At 43.6% G+C, this 27,872-nt stretch overlaps 2 protein-coding genes across 2 annotated transcripts in view; one reads left to right on the forward strand and one right to left on the reverse strand.

Annotated features, from left to right (window-relative positions):
* The first annotated feature begins 1,758 nt into the window (after positions 1 to 1,758).
* LOC123993258 (myozenin-2-like) lies at positions 1,759 to 8,096 on the forward strand. Its single transcript, XM_046295190.1, has 6 exons — positions 1,759 to 1,955; positions 3,056 to 3,140; positions 4,390 to 4,547; positions 5,400 to 5,550; positions 6,052 to 6,169; positions 7,246 to 8,096. Exons 2-6 carry the CDS (start codon positions 3,062 to 3,064, stop codon positions 7,430 to 7,432), a joined length of 693 nt encoding a protein of 230 aa, XP_046151146.1. The 5' UTR covers positions 1,759 to 1,955; positions 3,056 to 3,061; the 3' UTR covers positions 7,433 to 8,096.
* LOC123993257 (pre-mRNA-splicing factor RBM22-like) overlaps positions 8,023 to 27,872 on the reverse strand; it is a 28,865-nt gene continuing 9,015 nt past the window's right edge. The window contains exons 4-11 of the mRNA XM_046295189.1: positions 23,532 to 23,664; positions 11,142 to 11,242; positions 10,859 to 11,031; positions 10,447 to 10,647; positions 10,132 to 10,296; positions 9,856 to 9,944; positions 9,634 to 9,762; positions 8,023 to 8,595 (exon numbers count right to left, since the gene is read on the reverse strand). Coding sequence (XP_046151145.1) covers positions 8,459 to 8,595; positions 9,634 to 9,762; positions 9,856 to 9,944; positions 10,132 to 10,296; positions 10,447 to 10,647; positions 10,859 to 11,031; positions 11,142 to 11,242; positions 23,532 to 23,664 — 1,128 coding nt within the window. The 3' untranslated portion in view covers positions 8,023 to 8,458. The remainder of the gene's footprint in view (positions 8,596 to 9,633; positions 9,763 to 9,855; positions 9,945 to 10,131; positions 10,297 to 10,446; positions 10,648 to 10,858; positions 11,032 to 11,141; positions 11,243 to 23,531; positions 23,665 to 27,872) is intronic.

A 27,872-nucleotide genomic window follows, 5' to 3' on the forward strand; every position in this document is an offset into this window, starting at 1 on the left:
GAAATGTTTCTGTTGTGCAAACCCACAGTTTCATCAGCTCTCCGGGTGGCTGGTCTCAGATGATCCCGCAGGTGAAAAACCCGAATGTGGAGGTCCTGTGCTTGCGTCGGTACACGGGGTCTGCGGTTGTGAGGCCGGTTGGACGTACTGCCAAATTCTCTAAAATTACATTGGAGGCGGCTTATGTTTGAGAAATGAACATTTAGTTATCTGGCAACAGCTCTGGTGGACATTCCAGCAGTCAGCATGCCAATTGCAAGCTCCCTCAAAACATAAGACATCTGTGGCATTGTGTTGCGTGACAAAGCTGCACATTTTAGTGGCCTTTTATTTTCCCCAGCACAAGGTGCACCTGTGTAATTAGCATGCTATTTAATCAGCTTCTTGATATGCCACACTTGTCAGGTGGATGGATTATCTTCGCGAAGGAAAAATGGTCACTAACAGGATATAAACAAATTTGTGCACAAAATTTGAGAGAAATAAGCCTTTTGTACATATGGAACATTTCTGGGATCTTTTATTTCAGTTCATGAAACATGGGACACTTTACATGTTGTGTTCATATTTTTGTTTCACATTGTTACAAAGTTACATAAACACAAGATTTTGTATGATTTATTAGGACAGACTGGGCTGTTTTCTGACAGGACAGAGAGGGGACTTTAGAGCCATTCGAATGATGAGAAAATCGATAAGCAATCTCAACTGTGATGAGAAGACATCCTTATCAGAGAAAAACTTTGGTATTGATCAGTCTCAATACAGCCTTTGGATTACATAGTTTATGGCTTTAAAAAATAAAATGGGATAAAAATAATGAGTAAAAAAAAAAATGTGTTTTATGAAACAATAAGCCAGCACTTCACGGTTGCCTCAAGCGGTAGTAATCAGCTAGACAAGAAAAAATTTAATTAATGCCTGAGCAATTATTGCTCACTACAGTGAATGGAAAAACACTAGAAAGTAAATCAATATGAAGCACAAGCTCTTCAATGCCTCAATGGTCTTCTGTAAATGTAAAGTGGGGCCCTGGAAAGCAAGAGCAGCACAGTGAATGTGTCCAGGCAAATCTCACAAAAAAGATACAAAATCTGCCAGGAACTAACCTCTAACCCTTGAACCCGCCTATGCCCTCTCCACCCCAATGACCTCAACTCTTTGACTGGCACGTCACGAATTCTGTGAAACACAGGTGGGCATCCTGATGACATCATCCTGTGTGTGTGTGTGTGTGTGTGTGTGTGTGTGTGTGTGTGTGTGTGTGTGTGTGTGTGTGTGTGTGTGTGTGTGTGTGTGTGTGTGTGTGTGTGTGTGTGTGTGTGTGTGTGTGTCCGTTCATCATGCCAAGGAGCAGCTAAATGCTTGGCCTCCGCGTCTGAGGGCTCAGTGTCACTGTCTGGACAGAGTCAACAGCTGTTCCGTCAGAACACACACACACACACACACGCACGCACACACACACACACACACACACACACACACACACACACACACACACACACACACACACACACACACACACACACACACACACACACACACACACACACACACACACACACACACACACACACACACACACACACACACACACACACACACACAGAGGGGATCAGAGTTGTATTATCAGGGACACAGGAAGGCATGGTTGTAAATCCTTACACCCATACACCCCCCTCCCAATCAGCCCTCTCATCTTACCCCCTTGCCCCCCTCATCCCCTGGCTCTCTCGCTCCTCGCCTCTGTTAAAATAACCCGTGAGGTTAGCACCCGGAGCATCCAGGGATCACTGGTATACAAACTGTTCCCTCACAGATGAGAAGCATCAGAGTGGGATAGAGAGTCATCCCAGATTCAGAGACGATAAATCACACAGCGATATACTCACCTCATATCACCTCATTTCAATCTCACATCACCTCTACGGCTGAACCTGTGAGAAGAGAGACAGGTAAGATGGAATCATAGGCAGGATCTGGGGTTGATCTAGGCAACCTGCAAGATTTTACTCCAACTTGGGTATTGTCCAGCACAGTGCAGTGTGAATACGTCAACGGATGTGTGTGAAAATGTAATATTCATGTCTTACAGCAGGAAACACAGATGTAACTTCCTGTTTATACATGCTATTTGTTATCCATCTGCCAGCCATGCTGATGGGCAGAGGTGGAAAAAGTACCCAACTGTCATACTTGAGTAAAAGTAAAGATACCTTAATAGAAAATGGCTCAAGTAAAAGTGAAAGTCACCCAGTAAAATACTACTTAAGTAAAAGTCAAACGACACCATTTTCTAGTTATTTTTTGTATTTTTTTACAGATTGCCAGGGGCACACTCCAACATATAATTTACAAACCAAGCATTTGTGTTTAGTGAGTATGCCAGATCAGAGGCAGTAGGGATGACAAGGGATGTTCTCTTGATAAATGTGTGAATTGGACCATTTTCCTGTCCTGCCAAACATTCAAAATGTAACTAGTACTTTTGGGAGTCAGGGAAAATCTATGGGATAAAAGTACATACTTTTTTTCAGAATGTAGTGAAGCAAAAGTAAAAGTTGTCCAAAATATAAATAGTAAAGTAAAGTACAGATACCCCCAAAAAGTACTTTAAAGTATTTTTTACTTATGTACTTTACACCCCCGCTGATGGGGAGCAGTCATGCAGCTACAGCTTATGTTTGGAGCACACATCTTACTGTGGTGTTCAAAGTTAATGATAGCTTCCAGAAAAAAGCTCATCTCTAAGGGACTTTCTATATTAGATCTAGAGAATATATTACGCTCAAACAACATATTCATGAGTTCTATTCATGTTTCCATACACAAAAGATGAGTTGTGTGGAACTGTTAAAATTATACTCTCATTAATTCATATATATGTGCATGTTTTTTTTTGTGTTTTTATTGGGGGGGGGGTCTTTGAGTGACACACTGTGGCCAACTACTGTGATCTTGTAAAAGATCTAAAAGATGTGTTTGAGCGTGTATTCCCAAACCAGAGCCTAACATGAACTCTGTTCATCCGTTCACCTCATCCATCCCCCACCAGAGGAAGATGATGCAATCAGTGTATGATGACCTGTCCAAGCAGAGTATACAGCAAGCCAAGGCTCTGTGTACAGAGGCCAGGGGAGGTAAGACTATAGAGATATATTCAATTACTATTCCCATTCAATTCTATAGTTACATTCAACTGAATATACTTTATTGATCTCCCGAAGGGGAGATCAGCTCTGAGAACAGCAGAGTTCTAATGTCTGTCAGCCTAGACATGGAACTGAATAAACCTGACTAAACTCCAAAGCGGGGACATTAGGTTTGACTTAGAGACTGGAGTTAGAACTCTGGAATTAGAACTCTCAGTGGGCCGAACAATACTCAGGAGGCATTCCGTGTGGTTTTGTTTGTCTGTTTTCTGATGGTCTCAGCCAGCAGCAGGTGCTGGCATCAGGCCCATCTGACTCAGCATAATGTGATCCCCCGGTTGGTGGGTTTTAAACAGGCACTTCAAAAGGCAAGTCCTGTCGACAATGCAGCTGGCATAAGGCAGGAATTCACATAAACTTTACTGAGAGAGAGAGAGAGAGAGAGAGAGAGAGAGAGAGAGAGAGAGAGAGAGAGAGAGAGAGAGAGAGAGAGAGAGAGAGAGAGAGAGAGAGAGAGGAAGACAGAAAAAAGAGAGAGACAGAGTTCCAATAAGAGATACTTCTTCCAAACATCCTATTTATATACCCAGTTACCCATGCAACACTGCACCACAAAAAAACATTACACACCCTCAGCCTGCATCTCCCAGGGCTATTCCAAAGTTATAGTGTAATGCTACAATCTGGTGGCAATGCATGGGGCCAAATAGGAAACTCAACACTAGGCTTTGTGGATAAGTGATGATATGATATTTGAGGTTATGGTTTATGGGTCGGGTCAGTTGATCTTCAATAAATAGTTTGGAGCTGAGAGGAGCCAGAGACCTTAATCTCCTACATACTGAAAAAGAACACTTCAGAACCCTTCATGAGTCATGAGGAAACCCCTGTCGCTGGGGGAAGCCAGGTTCTCTCTTTGTGATTCAACATTCACAGGGTTTCTCTGACTGACACAGGCCAGCAGATAGAAATGCTACTGTGCAAGTCAAAGATACCACAAATCAGATTCTATCTGATCTGATCTGAGTCCCTGTAACTGTCTTATTCTCCGTATCTGTCTGTCTCCAGTTCATTCCTTTCCCTGCTTACTTGTCTCACTTACTAAAATGGTTTAATTACTTTGACTTAGTGGTACATGGAGTGACTTACCCCCATACAATGGAAATCACTTTGAGACCTAGTGAAAGACAAATATAATACTTTATCTTTATGCTGTGCTTTTGTTTGTGTGTGCCAGGAGGTATGAACTTGGGGAAGAAGATCAGTGTTCCCAAGGATGTGATGATGGAGGAATTGAACCTTCCATCCAACCGCGGCTCCCGCATGTTCCAGGAGAGACTGAGACGGGTGGAGAGATTCACACTGGAGAACCAAGTCCATGACCATTACAGCAATGTAAGAACACACGTGCATGTATGCACGGACAAATTCACACACATTCTCATACATACACATTCTCACATTTCAAACACACACACACACCCCCTGCCTCTCTCCACTAGAGATGCCATGACATTTCAATGTAGAACAGAATGCTCAATTAATGTTCAAAGACATTTTATTTCTATGGAAAAACAAGGCAATACTGCACATATACAGACATATCCACACTGTTAGACCCACGAACTTGTCATCCTGATGTGCAGTATTGTGCAAGCAGCTTGTTGGATTTATGGCAGAGCTGTTTGATGAAGCAGTGAAACCTTGGCCGTCCTCTCTCACTTTCTGCTTCTGCTGTACATTGTCCCCTTGGAGCACGAGAACTGGGCCAAGGTTATTGGTAGAAATCAGAGGGCCACACTTTAGAAAAAAGGGTTCCAAATGGGTTCTTTGGCTGTCCCAATAAGAGAACCCTTTTGGGTTCCAGGTATAACTTTTGGGGGTTCCATGTATAACCCTCTGTGGAAAGGGTTCTACATGGAAAAGCAAAGAGGTAGAACTATTTTGTGTTTCATGTATAACCCTCGAGTGGAAGGGTGTTCTACCTGGAACCCAAAAGGGTTCTTCTATGGGGACAGCCAAATAACCCTTTTAGGTTCTATACAGCACCCGTCAGGTGGTAACATAGAAATTCTAGGCGAAATCTACTGTAATGAGTGGATATCATTGGCTGTATGATGGAGAGATTGAGGCAGTGGAACTGTCCCCAAAATTGGTTGTTATTCCATGGTGGTTATTTTCCCATGATAATGCACACAACTGAGTTTGAATGGAGCTAATCCAGAATGTTATTGTGTCCCTGGCCAGGGCCTTCCAGAGCCCTTGCCCCCCCAGACCATACAGGGGCCCCAGAGGGGGAAAGAGAACCAGGCATATCTGATGCCTGGCAACCACAGCCTGATTACCACTCTACAGAAGACTGAGGCCATGAACGGCAGCCCCAACGTCATTGCCCCAGGTAGATGGTAACATGAGAGGGATTAGAACCACATGGCTTAAAGGGACAGGTCACCCCTACATTGAGGTTGCAATATTGGCTCCGCTTTGCTTCAGATTACTTTTGAGCTATGGAAATGACAAACTTTGATTTTGGGATGAACTACCCATTTGAGTGTGCCGTTATGACAAAGGGGGTTTAACCACCCATTTTGGACACGTTACATTTTGGAAGGACAAGGTTAAACAAAACACTATTGCTCTGACAGTTTGTTTTTAAGGCTGTGCTTGAGAATATCTGATAACAATCTGGGTGCTAGTGTATCTGTGTCCTGACCTAACAGTAGGTTCGTTTTTGGGTCTGAGTGACAGCCAGCTAAGCCTTGTTTATTGTGCTGGTTTTACACCAAGTTTAACACTTTCTATTGTAGCCAGGACCAACATCAGATCAAACAACCTGCTTTAAATGTGTAAACCCTAAGAGCTTTCAGGGACTAAGTCTGGGACTGACCTTTGACCTCAGGCTACTGTTCCCCCTGGAGGGAAGCCCTGGGTGACAGTGACGACCTAAGGTCCTCCCTCAGCACCCAGTTCCCACAGAGGGCCACACTACAGCCCGCCAACTACAGGTGTTTCAACAGGTCAGTCTCACTACCTCACTAACCCACAGGGGGTCACACTACAGTCTGCCAACTACAGGTGCTTCAACAGGTGAGGAACTGAGATCACATGGAAGCCTGACACATGTAGCCAAGTCACAAACATAGAGGCCGTCTAACTAGAGGACCTCGAGGACTTCACACTTCACAGTACAAAGGCAGGACAATATTATGCATGTATTCTTTGGAAAGACAAATTCAAGACCCCACTCTTCAAAGTAAGCGAACATGGCTCGGGCTGAGGCTTAATGCATGTTTAGCACAGGATTAGTGATCGGCCATCATCAAATAGAGCTGCAGATGACTGAAGCATGTTATCAAATGAATATCACAATTATCTCTTAAATTAGCTTCCCTCGGCACGCGTCCATGTTTCCACTGTTTGAAAAGCAATCCCGCCTCTGGCTCGCACCCCCTTGGACTGTGGCTGTCAGGCGGGCGGCTATTTTAACATGGGCTCGTGAGAAATGACCCCCCAGGGGGCTTGCATGCCTTTCAGCCCCTTAAAGACTGATGGCGCACAAAGGGGCTCATCTTACCCTGGCACACGCAAGATTGCGTTACACCGATGAGGCAAGAACAAAGGCTAAACTTGGTCTGAGACTCTCCTCACGCACAACTTTTAGTCTACTGTCAGTCATTTTGGTACCAATCATTCAGTAACTGAAGCACACAGATGCATTGACTTACTCCTTTAATTAACAAGGTATCTGGGGTTAATTAAGTCTAAGTTTAAAATGAGGCATACAAACTGTGTGGGACAACTGGGAAGAAGCTCCATCTATAGTCAGATGATTCCTTAAGGGTTCTTCCTGAATTCCCAACAGATGTTGATTATTTCCGACCTAAAAGAGGAGTTAAACCAGGCCAGCCAGGGTCAATAGTGGAGCTGTGTGGATGCCTGGGTATCACAGAATATCTAAAAGCTTCTTTCTACCCACCTGTTGAGTGAGAAAGATCTGATACCCAGAGAACGTCTTTGGTGTTACGTAAGCTTGGATATACTGAGTCATTCTCTTCCTCAAATATACACTAACATAAGCATCCCTCTCCCTCAGAGCGGCCATGCCATTCGGAGGCGCACAGCAGAAGAGTATGAGGGTCATCCCAGTGATGGAGTTCGAGCTGTTGGACTCCCAGCGCCTCCCTGGTACGACCCTGGACCGCATGTGTAAACGGCCCAACTTCAACAGTGTACCACGGGGATGGGGTCACGACTACTCCCCTGAATCCACCGACCTGTGAGAGGACCACCACTCACCTACTACCTTCAAACTTCCTGTGACCTTTGTGAAATCGCAGGCTAAAAGACTTAAGCATCGTTTTACTCTTATTACCCTTCCCTCCTGATTCAAAGATGACTCCCTCTAGAGTAGGTAGCCCCAAACTATTTTTATATTAAGATGCTTTCATCTATTTAATGGTTATATTAGGATAAGGGTCTGTGGTTAGGGGCAAGTTCTAACTCGTGCCCTCTGGTATTCAGTCAGTGCCATAGGGAAAGACATGGGTGAATGATAAGATTGTTTCCTGATGAGAGCTCTGTGGATGGGCCTGTGTGGAGGCCAACTGAGGACTTCTGAATCTATCAACAGTTCATTATGAGAGTTGAGCCCAGGCAAATGACAGCCAGTTGAGGGGAGAGGTGATTTGTCTCTATAATAAAAAACACCCTCTTCCTTAGCCCAACTGCCCCATTTCCCTCACCACTTGCCTCCCAACTCTACATAACCTTTGGCTCCCTTCCCGCTCTCCTACCATCACATTTCCTTCCTCAGTCTTTCTTGCCCTCTGTTATAAAGGATTGATTTTGTGATATTGATTGCTTTAAAATGTAAATGATAGAGAACTTGTTTTAATGGCAGAAGTGGACAACAAAACAATAATAAACTGAATCATTTTTGTGGAAAATGAACATTGTATCAAAAATCAAATCCATAATATGAATGAAAATCAACAGGTCTAAAAATTGTCCTTTCAAGGGGCTGCTCTGCAGGATGCCTTGTACATTTCAACAACTTCTCCATTCTGATGTTGTAAGTCTAAATACACTGATCCATGACATTTTCTAACAGCCGGGTGAACCTCAAAGTTAGATGACATTGCCACTGGATGCTGATCTAAGGCCAGTTATGCATTTCACCCCGTAATTACAATGGCGAGGACTGGGGCATGGTAAGCTGATCCTAGACCTGTGCCTAAGAGAAACTTCGGTCCAGGGCAATTATCTCAAACAGAGATGTTTGGCATAGCAAAGTCACATCATGATAACTAGTCGCCATGGCGGGCAGCATGGGCACCCATGCGCTGGGGGTCCTGGGACGGGTAGTGGATGTGTCCTGGGGGTCTCATGCCCATGGGAGGAGGGGGACCCATCGAACCCATGTGGAACATAGGCGCACCAAAACCTGAAGGTAAAAAAACAACATAAATGAACAAGGTACACATTACGTGTCACATTGTGTGAGCGCTAGCTCAGTGACATACTAAACTGCAACAAAAGAACATGTCCTCACGGTCAACTGCATTTATTGTCAGCAAATTTAACATGTGTAAATATTTGGATGTCTTCCCTGTAACGCAAAGCGTTGAGATTGCCTGCAATGACAACAAGCTCAGTCCGATGATGTGACACACCGCCGAGACATTGACTGACCCTCCACCTCGATCCCGCTCCAGAGTACAGGCCTCGGCGTAACGCTCATTCCTTCCACGATAAACACAAATCCGACCATCACCTCTAGTGAGACAAAACCCTGACTTGTCAAAAAGCACTTTTTGCCAGTCCTGTCTGGCCTAGCGATGGTGGGTTTGTGCCCATAGGGGACATTGTTGCCTGTGATGTCAGGTGAGTACCTGCCTTACAACAGGCCTACAAGCCCTCAGTCCAGCCTCCCTCAGCCTATAGCAGACAGTCTGAGCGCTGATGGAGGGATTGTGCGTTCCTGGTGTAACTCGGGGCAGTTGTTGTTGCACGTCGTCTGCCACTGCGAAGACGATCAGCTGTCAGTCCTGTAGCACTGTCTTAGGCGTCTCACAGTACGGACATTGCAATTTATTGCCCTGGCCACATCTGCAGTCCTAATGCATCCTTGAAGCATGCCTAAGACACGTTCACACAGATAAGCAGGGACCCTGGGGATCTTTCTTTTGGTGTTTTTCAGAGTCAGTAGAAAGGACTCTTTAGTGTCCTAAGTTTCCATAACTGTGACCTTAATTGCCTACCGTCTGTAAGCTGTTAGTGTCTTAATGACAGTTCCAGAGGTGCATGTTCATTGTTTATGGTTCATTGAACAAGCATGGGAAACAGTGTTTAAACCCTTTACAATGAAGATCTGTGAAGTTATCTTTGAAAGACAGGGTCCTGAAAAAGGGACATGTCTTTTTTGGCTGAGTTTATAAGTATGGCCAGAATTTTTCCAGGGCAACAAAGGTGTGACTGGTACCTGGAGGTGGTGGGTTGATGCCGGGCGGTGGGGGCAGAGAGATGTTCATGACATTAGGAGATGTACCAGGGTCAAGATTGAAGTAGTTAGTGGGAGTGTCTTCTTCCAGAGCAGGGGGTTGGGGGAGAGCTGTGGGAGAGAGAAGCGAGTCAGAAACAAGAACACAGACAGGCTTCTCACACACACACACACAGAGTTTCAAAGCCTCCCAGACAGACTTACCTCCAGGCAGTCCTGGCACAGGGTCTAATCTGATTCCCATCTCACTGACCCCATCCTGGTAGGCCTCCTTTCCTCTGGCTGCCTGAGACCTGGACAGTCACAACACATTAGGGTACACAGTGAGTAGAGTGCAGGGATGCATGGAGACCAAATATAAAGACTCCCAAATATTTTTGCCCTGCCGTTTCTACAAGGTTGTCACCATCTGGCTAGAAAGGAAAGACTTCCAATACATTCTCCTCTTTTCCTCATAACTGGTAAGCTTTGACCTCTTACCTGCCCCATTTGACGGTGAGCCTGCGTCCGTTGATGATGAGCTTGTTGAAGGACTTCTCTGCAGCAAGCTCAGCTGCCTGCCGTGTGGCAAACTGGATGAAGGCACACTGCTGCCTCTGGACAATGGTGGTGGTCCGGATCTCCCCAAACTGATAGAAGTGATTCCTGTAGAAACAGACAGACACACAACAATTGAGGGCACAAGTTCCCAACTGCATCACAGATCATTCAAACTGACTACCAGCAATCCTGGTATATTTTGGAAAAGCAAAAAAAAAAAAAGTTCAAATCAACTGACACTAATCAGAAACCTACCTCAGCTCTGCATCTGAGATGGTATCTCCCATCCCCCCTACATAGAGTGTGGTGATGGTCTTGTCCTCGGGCGTGTCCAGTCTGGGCATGGTGGAGGCTCGTTTCAGCAGCTTGTCAGCCACTGGGTCATTAATACCATAATAACGGTCCTTAATGTTCTGGTCTGCCAGGGGATCATCTGGGTCTGTGGGCTTCTCGTGCCTGATGCGGCAGGGAGAGAGTGTGCATGAGAAGGAATAGTTCTCCCCAGTCAATGTAGGTTGAGTTCTTGCTCAACAGCACCACCAAGTGAAATGTAATTTCAAATCACACAGACAGGAGGGGCTGTATCTATATAGTCATTGTACTGTACACACCTGACCCAACTGTAGCCCTTATAAAGAGATGGAGCTCTTTTATATTGCGCTCTCACCTATAAGGACACTCCTCTCCTCTCTTGCACTCTCCCTTCACCCAGAAGGAGCAGATGTGGGGTCTGTTCCTCTTGTAGTAGGGTGTTGTGCGGGCCAGCTTCAGCAGCATCTCACTGGAGCTGGGGGCCTTACCCAGCAGACCCACTGGCCGTGTCCCATCAGAGTTCCCTATCTGAGGACAAAGGGAGTCAGGGAGATAGGGGGGTTAACAGGGGTAAAACACTGGAAGTTGAATTTGTGAACACAGAAATACCGGGGATGCAGCAGTCTCTCCACACATACCTCTCTCTCAGCATTCTGTGTGTAGTACTCCTTGTTCACGTCTGACTTTGGCACGTCATCCTTGATGTCCAGCCCGGTGTCCCTGACCTGGATTGGCAAACCTGTCGATCACAGACGTGTAAATGTCTTGGATTCGGTACTGAATGGGGACTTAGTTTTTATGAGTTCGGTTCTGTTCTGGCATGCTTTGGTTTTCCATTTCAAAATGTAACAGATGTAGGTTTGAACATCCTTACAGAATATTGCTGTAGCTCAGGGTTTCCCAAATTCGGTCTGACTTCATGAAAAGAATGTTAATATTTACAGATGATTTGTTTTTGCTTAGATTCATCCAGCTGGTTTTAAAATATGGGCGAAGGTACAATACCCCCCGCTCCTCAGTATGCTTTTCGGCATAGCCGATTAATTAGGGCCAATTTCAAGTTCATAACAATCGGTGATCTGCATTTTTGGGCACCGATTATGGCCGATTACATTGCAATCCACGAGGAAACTGCATGGCAGGATGACCACCTGTTACGCGAGTGCAGCAAGGAGCCAAGGTAAGTTGCTAGCTTGCATTAAACTTCTCATTAAAATTAAAAAAAAAAACAATCTTCACATAATGACTAGTTAACTGCACATGGTTGATGATATTACTAGGTTGTCCTGCGTTGCATATAATCAATGCAGTGCCTGTTAATTTATCGCCAAATCACAGCAGACTTCAAATTCCCCAAACGGGTGATGATTTAACAAAAGCGCTTTCGTGAAAAAAGCACTATTGCACAAATGTACCTAAACATAAACATCAATGTCTTTCTTAAAATCAATACACAGAAGTATATACTTTTTTTTTTAAACCTGCATATTTAGTTACAAGAAAATATTGCCTGCTAACATGAATAACTAGGGAAATTGTGGCATTTCTCATGTTCAGTGCAAGAAGAGTCCTGGTCCACCTGGCTCGTTGCTAACTGAACTAATTTGCCATAATTATGACATAACCTTGAAGGTTGTGCAATGTAACAACAATATTTAGACTTAGGGTTGCCACCAGTTCGATAAAATACATAATGGTTCCGTATTTCACTGAAAGAATAACATTTTTCAAAATTATAGTTTCAAGATTTAACCATATTAATGACCAAAGGCTGTTATTTCTGTGTTTATTATATTATAATTAAGTCTCGGATTTGATAGAGGAGTCTGAGCGTTAGGTGGTAGGCACCAGCAGGCTCGTAAGTATTCATTTAAACTTTACTGCGTTTGCAGCAGCTCTTCGCAATGTTTGATGCACAGCGCTGTTTATGACTTCAAGCCTATCAACTCCTGAGAATAGGCTGACAATACTAAAGTGTCTATTTGAACATCCAAGTCAAAGGTATATGAAATACAAATGGTAGAGAAATAGTTGGTGTCATAATATCATTCATAAATTAACTACTACCTAAAACTTCTTAACTGGGAATATTGAACCAAGAACTTTCATATGTTCTGAGCAAGGAACTTAAACGGTAGCTTTTTTACATGGCACATATTGCACTTTTACTTTCTTCTCCAACACCGTTTTTGCATTATTTAAACAAAATTAACCATGTATTATTTATTTGAGACTAAATAGATTTTATTTGTGTATTAAGTTAAAATAATGTTCATTGTTCATTCAGTATTGTTGTATATGTCATTATTACAAATATTTAGATTTTTTTTTAAATACTTAAAATTAGCCAATTAAAAACATTGGCTAATTAAATCAGTATCGGCTTTAAGGTCCTCCAATGGTTGGATGAAAAATCAAAAATCGGTTTACCTCTAGTTGACAGTACATGACAGAACAAAAACAAAGCCATGTGGTCAAAGGAATTGACCGTAAAGCTCAGAGACAGGATTGTGCAGAGGCACAGATCTGGAGAAGGGTGCCAAAACAATTCTACAGCATTGAAGGTCCCAAAGAAAACAGTGGCCTCCATCACTCTAAATGAAAGATTGGAACCACCAAGACTTTTTCAAGAGATGGCCACACGGCCAAAACAGAGCAATCGGGGGAGAAGGGCCTTGGTCAGGGAGGTGACCAAGAACCCGATGGTCACCCTGACAGAGCTCCTTTGTGGAGATGGGAGAACCTCCCAGAAGGACATCTCTGCAGCAGTCCACCAATTAGGCTTTTATGGTAGTGGCCAGACAGAAGCCACTCCTCAGTAAAAGGCACATGACAAAAGGCACCTAAAGGACGCGGACCATGAGGAATAAGATTCTGGGGGCAAAGGTTCACCTTCCAACAGAACAACGACCATAGGCACACAGCCAAGACAACACAGGAGTGGCTTTGGGACAAATCTCTGAATTTTCTGGACTGGCCCAGCCAGAGGCCAGACTTGAACCCTATCGACCATCTCCGGAGAGACCTGAAAATAGCTGTGCAGCGATGCTCCCCATCCAACCTGCAGAGACGAATGGGAGAAACTCCAAAATCATGTGCCAAGCTTGACGCGTCATACCGAAGATGTCTCAAGGCAGAAAACGCTGCATCAACAAAGTACTGAGTAAAGGGTCTGAATACTTATGTAAATATAATTGCAGTTTATTTTTAATAAAAGCTGCAAATATTTCTAAAACCCTGTTTTTGTGTGGATTGATGAGGGGGAAAACAACGGATCAATTTCAGAATGAGGCTGTAACATAAAATGTGGAAAAAGCCAAGGGTTCTGAAAACTTTCCAAATGCACTATGTATAATAGACATTATGGACAGTATATGAACAGAAAAAGTGTGTACGGCAGTAGTTATATAGGACGCGTCTACTAGAATATACATATGGTGTGTAAAACGGAAATGTAAATATTACTTAAGTAACCAATGTTTAATGATTATGTACATAGGGCATCAGTCACTACGGTGACGGGTTGAGTACCGGGTACTAGCCGGCTAGTAACAGACTAAAGTTCGGGGCAAGGTACTGCGCAAAACTCAATTTGCCTTTGGGACAACGACTCCCATTGTCAGGACAGAGACATATACATAGATCTCTGGCTGCAGTCAAATTTCTTTACACGGACGAGGGAGAGTGCATGATGCTCGTGAAATTGCATGTCCCATGCTATGTACACTGAGTGTACAAAACATTAAAGAACACCTTCCTAATATTGGCGTTACACACATCCCACCTTTCGCCCTCAGAACAGCATCAATTCGTCGGGCATGTACTCTACAAGGTGTCAAAAGCGTTCTACAGGGATGCTGGCCCATGTTGACGCCGATGCTTCCCACAGTTGTGTTAAGTTGGCTGGAAGTCCTTTGGGTGGTGGACCATTCTTGATACAAACAGGAAAAATTGTTGAGCGTGAAAAATCCAGCAGCATTGCAGTTCTTGACACAAACTAGTTCACCTGGCACTTACTACCATACCCTGTTCAAATGCACTTAAATATTTTGTCTGGCCCATTCACCCTAACCATGTCTCAAGGATTAAATCCTTCTTTAAACTTCTCTCATCTCCTTCATCTACACTGATTGAAGTGGATTCAACGTACGTACCATGGCGCCGACAGAGATGGTCGCTTCGCGTTCCTAGGAAACTATTCAGTTTTTTTTTACGTGTTATTTCTTACATTAGTACCCCAGGTCATCTTAGGTTTCATTACATACAGTCGAGAAGAACTACTGAATATAAGATCAGCGTCAACTCACCATCAGTACGACCAAGAATATATTTTTCGCGACGCGGATCCTGTGTTCTGCCTTTCAAACAGGACAGCGGAATGGATCACATGCAGCGACCCCAAAAAAACAACTCCGAAAAAGAGGGAAACGAGGCGGTCTTCTGGTCAGACTCCGGAGACGGGCACAGCGTGCACCACTCCCTAGCATTCTTCTTGCCAATGTCCAGTCTCTTGACAACAAGGTTGATGAAATCCGAGCAAGGGTAGCATTCCAGAGGGACATACGGGACTAACGTTCTTTGCTTCACGGAAACATGGCTCACTGACGCTATCCGAGGCGGTGCAGCCAACGGGTTTCTCCACGCATCGCGCCGACAGAAACAGACATCTTTCTGGTAAGAAGAGTGGCGGGGGCGTATGCCTTCTGGCTAACGAGACATGGTGTGATGAAAGAAACATACAGGAACTCAAATCCTTCTGTTCACCTGATTTAGAATTCCTCACAATCCAATGTAGACCGCATTATCTACCGAGAGAATTCTCTTCGATTATAATCACAGCCGTATATACCCCCCCCCCCCCAAGCACACACATCGATGGCTCTGAACAAATTTTATTTAACTCTTTGCAAACTGGAAACCATTTATCTGGAGGCTGCATTCATTGTAGCTGGGGATTTTAACAAGGCTAATCTGAAAACAAGACTCCCTAAATTTTATCAGCATATCGATTGCACAACCAGGGGTGGAAAAACCTTGGATCATTGTTACTCTAACTTCCGCGACGCATATAAGGCCCTGACCCGCCCCCCTTTCGGAAAAGCTGACCACGACTCCATTTTGTTGATCCCTGCCTACAGACAGAAGCTAAAACAAGAAGCTCCCACACCGAGGTCTGTCCAACGCTGGTCCGACCAAGCTGACTCCACACTCCAAGACTACTTCCATCACGTGGACTGGGATATGTTTCGTATTGCGTCAGATAACAATATTGACGAATATGCTGAGTCTGTGTGCGAGTTCATTAGAACGTGCGTTGAAGATGTGGTTCCCATAGCAACGATTCAAACATTCCCTAACCAGAAACAGTGGATTAATGGCAGAATTCGCATGAAACTGAAAGCGCAAACCACTGCTTTTAATCAGGGCAAGGTGTCTGGTAACATGACCGAATACAAACAGTGCAGCTATTCCCTCCGCAAGGCTATCAAACAAGCTAAGCGTCAGTACAGAGACAAAGTAGAATCTCAATTCAACGGCTCAGACACTAGAGGCATGTGGCAGGGTCTACAGTCAATCACAGACTACAAGAAGAAATCCAGCCCAATCACGGACCAGGATGTCTTGCTCTCAGGCAGACTAAATAACTTTTTTGCCCGCTTCGAGGACAATACAGTGCCACTGACACGGCCTGCAACGAAAACATGCGGACTCTCCTTCACTGCAGCCGAGGTGAGTAAGACATTTAAACATGTTAACCCTCGCAAGGCTGCATTCCCAGACGGCATCCCCAGCCGCGCCCTCAGAGCATGCGCAGACCAGCTGGCCGGTGTGTTTACGGACATATTCAATCAATCCCTATACCAGTCTGCTGTTCCCACATGCTTCAAGAGGGCCACCATTGTTCCTGTTCCCAAGAAAGCTAAGGTAACTGAGCTAAACGACTACCGCCCCGTAGCACTCACTTCCGTCATGAAGTGCTTTGAGAGACTAGTCAAGGACCATATCACCTCCACCCTACCTGACACCCTAGACCCACTCCAATTTGCTTAGCGCCCAAATAGGTCCACAGACGATGCAATCTCAACCACACTGCCCTAACCCATCTGGACAAGAGGAATACCTATGTGAGAATGCTGTTCATCGACTACAGCTCGGTATTCAACACCAGAGTACCCTCCAAGCTCGTCATCAAGCTCAAGACCCTGGGTCTCCAACCCGCCCTGTGCAACTGGGTACTGGACTTCCTTACGGGCCGCCCCCAGGTGGTGAGGGTAGGCAACAACATCTCCTCCCCGCTGATCCTCAACACTGGAGCCCCACAAGGGTGCGTTCTGAGCCCTCTCCTGTACTCCCTGTTCACCCACGACTGCGTGGCCACGCACTCCTCCAACTCAATCATCAAGTTTGCGGACGACACAACAGTGGTAGGCTTGATTACCAACAACGACGAGACGGCCTACAGCGAGGTGGTGAGGGCCCTCGGAGTGTGGTGTCAGGAAAATAACCTCACACTCAACGTCAACAAAACTAAGGAGATGGTTGTGGACTTTAGGAAACAGCAGAGGGAACACCCCCTATCCACATCGATGGAACAGTAGGGGAGAGGGTAGCAAGTTTTAAGTTCCTCGGCATACACATCACAGACCAACTGAATTGGTCCACTCACACAGACAGCATCGTGAAGAAGGCGCAGCAGCGCCTCTTCAACCTCAGGAGGCTGAAGAAATTCAGCTCGTCACCAAAAGCACTCACAAACTTCTACAGATGCACAATCGAGAGCATCCTGGCGGGCTGTATCACCGCCTGGTAAGGCAACTGCTCTGCCCTCAACTGTAAGGCTCTCCAGAGGGTAGTGAGGTCTGCACAACGCATCACCGGGGGCAAACTACCTGCCCTCTAGGACACCTACACCACCCGATGTTACAGGAAGCCATAAAGATCATCAAGGACATCAACCACCCGAGCCACTGCCTGTTCACCCCGCTATCATCCAGAAGGCGAGGTCAGTACAGGTGCATCAAAGCTGGGACCGAGAGACTGAAAAACAGCTTCTATCTCAAGGCCATCAGACTGTTAAACAGCCACCACTAACATTGAGTGGCTGCTGCCTACACACTGACACTGACTCAACTCCAGCCACTTTAATAATGGGAATTGATGGGAAATGATGTAAATATATCACTAGCCACTTTAAACAATGCTACCTTATATAATGTTACTTACCCTACATTATTCATCCCATATGCATACGTATATACTGTAGTCTATATCATCGACTGCACCCTTATGTAATACATGCATCACTAGCCACTTTAACTATGCCACTTTGTTTACATACTCATCTCATATGTATATACTGTACTCGATACCATCTACTGTATCTTGCCTATGCTGCTCTGTACCATCACTCATTCATATATTCTTATGTACATATTCTTTATCCCCTTACACTGTGTATAAGATAGTAGTTTTGGAATTGTTAGATTACTTGTTGGTTATTACTGCATTGTCGGAACTAGAAGCACAAGCATTTCGCTACACTCGCATTAACATCTGCTAACCATGTGACAAATAAATTTGATTTGGATATTTATTTTGATCATAGCTTTCACCTTGACTCACCTGGTCAGTCTATCATGGAAAGAGCAGGTGTTTGTAATGTTACTCAGTGTAAATGGTAACGATGAGTCAAAATCCACAACTTAAGAGGCTTTCTGACAATTTATTTTAAGTGTAGTGGCGAATAGAAGGCCATTTACTGTGCGTTGATTGATTACTGTCAGAGCAGCTTACTGATCACAGCACACCCAATCTAACTACATTTGCACATAGATTTTTCTATTGTGTTATTGACTGTACGTTTGTCTATCTTATGTGTAACTCTGTTTTTGCCACACTGCTTTGCTTCATGTTGGCCAGGTCAAAATTGTAAATGAGAACTTGTTCTCAAATAGCCTACCTGGTTAAATAAACTTAACATAAAATTAAAAACTGAACAGTGAGTGCTGACCAGTTTAAAACAGGTTTTGAACTGACTGAATAAAATCAACCTCCTATATCCCTTTGCCATTCATAAATGATACATGGTTATATGTCCATGGTATCGCATCGGGACAAGTAAACCAAAGGATTTCCTAGGATGCTGGGGCTTGCCAGGCAGTGACGCAAAAGTGAGTGACTCGTCAGTCAGGTGTACCTTACCGAATCGGTGAGTCATTAATTTGGCTCTTTAATTTGCATAGGCTACTGGTTGTCCTAGGCTTTTTGGTGATAAACTGCAGATAACATTTGATGAAGAATCATCACTGCAGGACCAATTGGTCCAAATAAGAAAATTAGGGACCCACCTTTCCGAAGAGGCAACGAGAATGCCCATCTGTGTGTTTGGTGCGCACGTCTACCACGTTGTGTAGCTGTTAGCGATGATGCCAATGATAACAGTCTTCTGTTAGATGGTAAGGCTTTCCCAAAAACCTGCTCAATTAAACATTAACTACAAAATATCCTATGCTTACATGGCAGAATGATATGATTATATTCATCAATCCAGTGGGTATATGTTTTGCAAACTCTACCATCATGTGCACTACAAAAATACTGTTAAAAAGCCTAGGTGCCCACTTGAATTAAAAGGGTAACTACATCCAATTAAAAAATTATCCAGTGTTCCCCAGACCTCAAAAGTAGTCTCCTGATGTGGTTTAAAACATAAGGCTGGGGGCAGTATTGAGTAGCTTGGATGAATAAGATGCCCAGAGTAAACTGCCTGCTACTCAGTCCCAGAAGCTAAGATATTACTAGTAATATGTATATAGTGGGGCAAATAAAAGTCTTTAGTCAGCCACCAATTGTGCAAGTTCTCCCACTTAAAAGATGAGGCCTGTAATTTATCATAGGTACACTTCAACTATGACAGACAAAATTAGATTTTTTCTCCCAGAAAATCACGTAGGTTTTTAAATTAATTGATTTGCAAATTATGGTGGAAAATAAGTATTTGGTCAATAACAAAAGTTTCTCAATACTTTGTTATATACCCTTTGTTGGCAATGACAGAGGTCAAACGTTTTCTGTAAGTCTCCACAAAGTTCACACACTGTTGCTGGTATTTTGGCCGATTCCTCCATGCAGATCTCCTCTAGAGCAGAGATGTTTTGGGGCTGTTGCTGGGCAACACGGACTTTCAACTTCCTCCACAGATTTTCTATGGGGTTGAGATCTGGAGACTGGCCAGGCCACTCCAGGACCTTGAAATGCTTCTTACGAAGACACTCCGTTGCCCGGGCGGTGTGTTTGGGATCATTGTCATGCTGAAAGACACAGCCACGTTTCATCTTCAATGCCCTTGATGATGGAAGGAGGTTTTCACTCAAAATCTCACGATACATGGCCCCATGAATTCTTTCCTTTACACGGATCAGTCGTCCTGGTCCCTTTGCAGAAAAACAGCCCCAAAGCATGATGTTTCCACCCCCATGCTTCACAGTAGGTATGGTGTTCGTAAGTCGCTCTGGATAAGAGAGTCTGCTAAATGACTTAAATGTAATGTAAATGTGTTCTTTGGATGCAACTCAGCATTCTTTGTCCTCCAAACACGACGAGTTGAGTTTTTACCAAAAAGTTATATTTTGGTTTCATCTGACCATATGACACTCCCAATCTTCTTCTGGATCATCCAAATGCTCTCCAGCACACTTCAGACGGGCCTGGACATGTACTGGCTTAAGCAAGGGGACACGTCTGGCACTGCAGGATTTGAGTCCCTGCCGACGTAGTGTGTTACTAATGGTAGGCTTTGTTACTTTGGTCGCAGCTCTCTGAATGTCATTCACTAGGTCCCCCAGTGTGGTTCTGGGATTTTTGATCAACGTTCTTGTGATCATTTTGACCCCACGGGGTGAGATCTTGCGTGGAGACCCAGATCGAGGGAGATTATCAGTGGTCTTGTATGTCTTCCATTTCCTAATAACTGCTCCCTAAGTTGATTTCTTCAAACCAAGCTGCTTACCTATTGCAGATTCAGGCTTCCCAGCCTGGTGCAGGTCTACAATTTTGTTTCTGGTGTCCTTTGACAGCTCTTTGGTCTTGGCCATAGTGGAGTTTGAAGTGTGACTGTTTGAGGTTGTGGACAGGTATCTTTCATACTGATAACAAGTTCAAACAGGTGCCATTAATACAGGTAACGAGTGGAGGACAGAGGAGCCTCTTAACCTCTTAGTCCGCCCCATCCCGGATCCGGGATCGTGACTACAACCTCAAGCTCATTACCATAACGCAAAATTAGCGATTTCTGAAAATTGCAAATTAAATGAAATAAATATGCCTATCCTCAAGCTTATCCTTTTCTTAACAATCCTGTCGTCTCAGATTTTCAAAATATGCTTTAGAACCAGAGAAAATCAATAATTTGTGTAAGAGTGGTGATAGCTAGCTTAGCATTTAGCGTTAGCATTTAGCATACAACATTCACAAAAACCAGCAAAGGGATCAAATAAAATAATTTACCTTTGAAGAACTTCAGATGTTTCAATGAGGAGACTCTCAGTTACATAGCAGATGTCCAGTTTTTCCTGAAAGATGCTTGTGTAGGACACAACGTTCCGTTTTGTTACTATGCATTTGGCTACCGAAACTAACCGAAAATTCAGTCACCTAAACGTCAAACTTTTTTCCGAATTAACTCCATAATATCGACTGAAACATGGAAAACGTTGTTTGAATCAATCCTCAAGGTGTTTTGTCATATATCTCTTCATTGAAATCCCTTCCCTGGAAGCATGCATTCTTCTCTGATTCGGATGGAAAAATACTGGTACCTGACTTTTGCGCACCAATTTCCACGCAGACACCGTGCGGGACACTTGGTAATTGTAGGCTCTTATGGTCAATCTTCCAATGATATGCCTACAAATACGTCACAATGCTGCAGACACCTGGGGGAAACGATAGGAAGTGTCCGTTCATTCCTGTCGCATTCACAGCCATATAAGGAGATCATGGAAAACGTGCCTCCAGAAATCCTGTTGATTTCCTGGTCACTCAAACATCTTGGTTTTGCCTGTAGATTCTGTTCTATGGCACTCACATTGAAAATCTTTACAGTTCTGGAAACGTCAGAGTGTCTTCTTTCCAAAACTATCAATTCCAAGCATAGTCGAGCATCTTTTCATGACAAAATATTGCGCTTAAAACGGGCATGTCTTTTTATCCAAAAATGAAATACTGCCCCTAGAGTCTTAACCGGTTAAAGAAGAAGTTACAGGTCTGTGAGAGCCAGAAATTTGGCTTGTTTGTAGGTGACCGAATACTTATTTTCCACCATAATTTGCAAATAAATTCATTTAAAAAATCCTACAATGTGATTTTCGGGATCCCTCCCCCCCATGTTATCTGTCATAGTTGATTGAAGTGTACTTATGATGACAATTACAGGCTTCTCATATTTTTAAGTGGGAGAACTTGCACAATTGGTGTCTGTCGAAATACTATTTTGCCCCACTGTATTTGGATAGGAAACACTTAAGTTTCTAAAACTGTTTGAATGATGTCTGTGAGTATAACATAACTCATATGCAGGCAAAAACCTGAGAAAGATTTCCCACATCCTTGTTGGATTTTGTGGTTAATAGTTTTTCAACTCATTCCCTGTTGAAGATAGGAAGTGCAATATGACCAATATCCCACTTCCTAAGGCTTCCACTAGATGTCAACAGTTTTTAGAACCTTGTTTCATGCTTCTACTGTGATGTGGGGGAGAATGAGAGGGGAATGAGTCAGAGGTCTGGCAGAGAGCCACGAGCTCAGTCTCGCGCGCTCACATGATAGTTAGCTCTGTTCTATAGCATTTCTACAGACAAAGGAATTCTCCGGTTGGAACATTATTGAAGATGTATGTTAAAAACATCCTAAAGATTGATCCTATACTTCGTTTGGCATGTTTCTACGACCTGTTTTTGGACTTTGTCAATAGTTTCCGCTGGACTTGCACGCGCTTCGCGAGTTTGGATTTGTTTACCAAACGAGCTAACAAAAGGAGGTATTTGGACATACATGAACTTTATCAAACAAATCAAACATTTGTGGAACTGGGATTCCTGGGAGTGCATTCTGATGAAGATCAAAGGTAAGTGAATATTTATAATGCCATTTCTGACTTCTGTTGATTCCAACATGGCGGATATCTCTTTGGGTTGATTTGTCGTCTGAGCGCCGTACTCAGATTATTGCATGTTTTGCTGACACAGCGGTTGCATTAAGAAGAAGTGGATCTAAAATTCCATGTATAACACTTGTATTTTCATCAACATTTATGATGATTATTTCTGTAAATGGATGTGGCTCTCTGCAAAATCACCAGATGTTTTTGGAGCTAAACATAACGCGCCAGTGTATACTGAGATTTTTTTATATAAACATGAACTTTATCGAACAAAACATACATGTATTGTGGAACATGAAGTCCTATGAGTGTTATCTGATGAGGATCAAAGGTTAGTGATTCATTTCTCTATTTCTGCTTTTTGTGACACCTCTTTGGCTGGAAAAATGGCTGTGTTTTTCTGTGAATTGGCACTCAACTAACAACCGTTTGTGTTGCTTTCGCCGTAAAGCCTAATTGAAATCGGACACACTGTGGTGGGATTAACAAGAAGTATATATTTAAAAATGGTGTAAAATACTTGTATGCTTTAGGAATTTTAATTAAGAGATTTCTGTTTTGAATTTGGCGCCCTGCACTTTCACTGCCTTTGTATCGATCCCGTTAACGTGATCTCAGCCATAAGAAGTTAAGCATTGTTGTAGACTTAAACAAAATGAGATGTTCTATCCATTTAAAACATTTTATTTTGAGATCAAAAACATGGAAAAACAAAACCATTAATTTATTTTTCAAGATATGGGCAGTGTCTTGCAGTAGCATTTTAAATAAGACTTTAAGCTCAACAGAAGACAGGTTACTCTACATACTTGTGGAAACCACTGAGTAAGGTGGTACAGGTAAGGCATCTATGAATTGTATGACCTACCGTACTCCAGGTCAAGCAGACAGGTCTGACAGACGTTCTTCATCTTGCTGCAGGTCTGACACACCTCTGTCTTCTTGAAGCGCATCCTTGTTCCTGGACACCAGCGGAACACAGTGAAGGGACGAGCACAGATCTGAGGGGAGGAGAAGTGGAGAGCAAAGAGTTCAGTGTTTCTGCTACAGTTATTTAGTTGTGGTGCTAAGCTTCTTACATCTGCAAACAGCTAGTTTGTATTTTCTTGGCAAGTTGGGCCTAAATAATATATAATATATATGATAATATATGCCATTTAGCAGACGCTTTTATCCAAAGCGACTTACAGTCATGTGTGCATACATTCTACGTATGGGTGGTCCCGGGGATTGAACCCACTACCCTGGCGTTACAAGCGCCATGCTCTACCAACTGAGCTACAGAAGGACCACATCTTGTTAGCCGCTAGGGTTGCACATTTTGGGGGGAATATTCAGAGGTGGAAGCCTTCCGTGGGAATGAATGGAAATATATGGGAATTAAAATATATGCAAATTACTATTAATACCATTTAAAATTAAGATATTTTCATTGGATATATTTACCATATCATATGGAGACAAGAAAAAAACATTTTAACTTATGAGTAGGCATAATTGCAAATGATTAAATCCATCCAACAAAAAATTTAACTTTTATTAAATGAGTTGACTCTTCACATGGGATGATTTCACTGAACAACAAAAGAAAGAATATTGAATGATCCCCGATGATCCTTCGCATCTCCCAAACACATTTTCAACATACAGATGAAGTCGGAAGTTTACATACACTTAGGTTGAAGTAATGAAATAGGGTGCAGGCCAGGCAGCAGGCTATTAGCCAGCCTGCCAGCATAGTAGAGTCTGCCACTAGCATAGTTAGTGTAGTCAGCTCAGCTATCACCATTGAGACCGTGTCTGTGCCTCGACCTAGGTTGGGCAAAACTAAACATGGCGGTGTTCGCCTTAGCAATCTCACTAGGATAAAGACCACCTCCATTCCTGTCATTACTGAAAGAGATCATGATACCTCACATCTCAAAATAGGGCTACTTAATGTTAGATCCCTTACTTCAAAGGCAATTATAGTCAATGAACTAATCACTGATCATAATCTTGATGTGATTGGCCTGACTGAAACATGGCTTAAGCCTGATGAATTTACTGTGTTAAATGAGGCCTCACCTTCTGGCTACACTAGTGACCATATCCCCCGTGCATCCCGCAAAGGCGGAGGTGTTGCTAACATTTACGATAGCAAATTTCAATTTACAAAAAAAAAAAGACGTTTTCGTCTTTTGAGCTTCTAGTCATGAAATCTATGCAGCCTACTCAATCACTTTTTATAGCTACTGTTCACAGGCCTCCTGGGCCATATACAGCGTTTCTCACTGAGTTCCCTGAATTCCTATCAGACCTTGTAGTCATTGCAGATAATATTCTAATCTTTGGTGACTTTAATATTCACATGGAAAAGTCCACAGACCCACTCCAAAAGGCTTTTGGAGCCATCATCGACTCAGTGGGTTTTGTCCAAATTGTCTCTGGACCCACTCACTCTCACAGTCATACGCTGGACCTAGTTTTGTCCCATGGAATAAATGTTGTGGATCTTAATGTTTTTCCTCATAATCCTGGACTATCGGACCACCATTTTATTACGTTTGCAATTGCAACAAATAATCTGCTCAGACCCCAACCAAGGAACATCAAAAGTCGTGCTATAAATTCACAGACAACACAAAGATTCCTTGATGCCCTTCCAGACTCCCTCTGCCTACCCAAGGACGCCAGAGGACAAAAATCCGTTAACCACCTAACTGAGGATCTCAATTTAACCTTGCGCAATACCCTAGATGCAGTTGCACCCCTAAAAACTAAAAAAATGTCTCATAAGAAACTAGCTCCCTGGTACACAGAAAATACCCGAGCTCTGAAGCAAGCTTCCAGAAAATTGGAACGGAAATGGCGCCACACCAAACTGGAAGTCTTCCGACTAGCTTGGAAGGACGGTACCGTGCAGTACCGAAGAGCCCTTACTGCTGCTCGATCGTCCTATTTTTCTAACTTAATTGAGGAAAATAAGAACAATCCGAAATTCCTTTTTGATACTGTGGCAAAGCTAACTAAAAAGCAGCATTCCCCAAGAGAGGATGACTTGCACTTTAGCAGTGATAAATTCATGAACTTCTTTGAGGAAAAGATTATGATTATTAGAAAGCAAATTACGGACTCCTCTTTAAACCTGCGTATTCCTCCAAACCTCAGTTGTCCTGAGTCTGCACAACTCTGCCAGGACCTAGGATCAAGAGAGACGCTCAAGTGTTTTAGTACTATATCTCGACACAATGATGAAAATAATCATGGCCTCTAAACCTTCAAGCTGTATACTGGACCCTATTCCAACTAAACTACTGAAAGAGCTGCTTCCTGTGCTTGGCCCTCCTATGTTGAACATAATAAACGGCTCTCTATCCACTGGATGTGTACCAAACTCACTAAAAGTGGCAGTAATAAAGCCTCTCTTGAAAAAGCCAAACCTTGACCCAGAAAATATAAAAAACTATCGGCCTATATTGAATCTTCCATTCCTCTCAAAGATTTTAGAGAAGGCTGTTGCGCAGCAACTCACTGCCTTCCTGAAGACAAACAATGTATACGAAATGCTTCAGTCTGGTTTTAGACCCCATCATAGCACTGAGACGGCACTTGTGAAGGTGGTAAATGACATTTTGATGGCATCGGACCGAGGCTCTGCATCTGTCCTCGTGCTCCTAGACCTTAGTGCTGCTTTTGATACCATCGATCACCACATTCTTTTGGAGAGATTGGAAACCCAAATTGGTCTACACGGACATGTTCTGGCCTGGTTTAGGTCTTATCTGTCGGAAAGATATCAGTTTGTCTCTGTGAATGGTTTGTCCTCTGACAAATCAACTGTACATTTCGGTGTTCCTCAAGGTTCTGTTTTAGGACCACTATTGTTTTCACTATATATTTTACTTACCTCTTGGGGATGTTATTCGAAAACATAATGTAAACTTTCACTGCTATGCGGATGACACACAGCTGTACATTTCAATGAAACATGGTGAAGCCCCAAAATTGCCCTCGCTAGAAGCATGCGTTTCAGACATAAGGAAGTGGATGGCTGCAAACTTTCTACTATTAAACTCGGACAAAACAGAGATGCTTGTTCTAGGTCCCAAGAAACAAAGAGATCTTCTGTTGAATCTGACAATTAATCCTAATGGTTGTACAGTCGTCTCAAATAAAACTGTGAAGGACCTCGGCGTTACTCTGGACCCTGATCTCTCTTTTGAAGAACATATCAAGACCATTTCGAGGACAGCTTTTTTCCATCTACGTAATATTGCAAAAATCAGAAACTTTCTGTCCAAAAATGATGCAGAAAAATTAATCCATGCTTTTGTCACTTCTAGGTTAGACTACTGCAATGCTCTATTTTCCGGCTACCCGGATAAAGCACTAAATAAACTTCAGTTAGTGCTAAATACGGCTGCTAGAATCCTGACTAGAACCAAAAAATTTGATCATATTACTCCAGTGCTAGCCTCTCTACACTGGCTTCCTGTCAAAGCAAGGGCTGATTTCAAGGTTTTACTGCTGACCTACAAAGCATTACATGGGCTTGCTCCTACCTACCTCTCTGATTTGGTCCTGCCGTACATACCTACACGTACGCTACGGTCACAAGACGCAGGCCTCCTAATTGTCCCTAGAATTTCTAAGCAAACAGCTGGAGGCAGGGCTTTCTCCTATAGAGCTCCATTTTTATGGAACGGTCTGCCTACCCATGTCAGAGACGCAAACTCGGTCTCAACCTTTAAGTCTTTACTGAAGACTCATCTCTTCAGTGGGTCATATGATTGAGTGTAGTCTGGCCCAGGAGTGGGAAGGTGAACGGAAAGGCTCTGGAGCAACGAACCGCCCTTGCTGTCTCTGCCTGGCCGGTTCCCCTCTTTCCACTGGGATTCTCTGCCTCTAACCCTGTTACGGGGCTGAGTCACTGGCTTGCTGGGGCTCTCTCGTGCCGTCCCTGGGGGGGGGGGTGCGTCACCTGGGTGGGTTGATTCACTGTTGTGGTCGGCCTGTCTGGGTTTCCCCCCTTGGGTTGTACCGTGTCGGAGATCTTTGTGGGCTATACTCGGCCTTGTCTCAGGATGGTAAGTTGGTGGTTGGAGATTTCCCTCTAGTGGTGTGGGGGCTGTGCTTTGGCAAAGTGGGTGGGGTTATATCCTTCCTGTTTGGCCCTGTCCGGGGTGTCCTCGGATGGGGCCACAGTGTCTCCTGACCCCTCCTGTCT

The sequence above is a fragment of the Oncorhynchus gorbuscha genome, linkage group LG13 (genome assembly GCF_021184085.1).
Source record: "Oncorhynchus gorbuscha isolate QuinsamMale2020 ecotype Even-year linkage group LG13, OgorEven_v1.0, whole genome shotgun sequence".
Lineage (NCBI taxonomy): Eukaryota > Metazoa > Chordata > Actinopteri > Salmoniformes > Salmonidae > Oncorhynchus > Oncorhynchus gorbuscha.

Excerpts from the sequence above, each read along its gene's own strand:
- LOC123993258 (XM_046295190.1), top strand. The coding sequence starts at position 3,062 with ATGATGCAATCAGTGTATGATGACCTGTCCAAGCAGAGTATACAGCAA. Across the intron at positions 4,548-5,399 it reads TCCATGACCATTACAGCAAT|GGCCTTCCAGAGCCCTTGCC; the intron begins GTAAGAACACAC and ends GTCCCTGGCCAG. Across the intron at positions 6,170-7,245 it reads AACTACAGGTGTTTCAACAG|AGCGGCCATGCCATTCGGAG; the intron begins GTCAGTCTCACT and ends CCTCTCCCTCAG.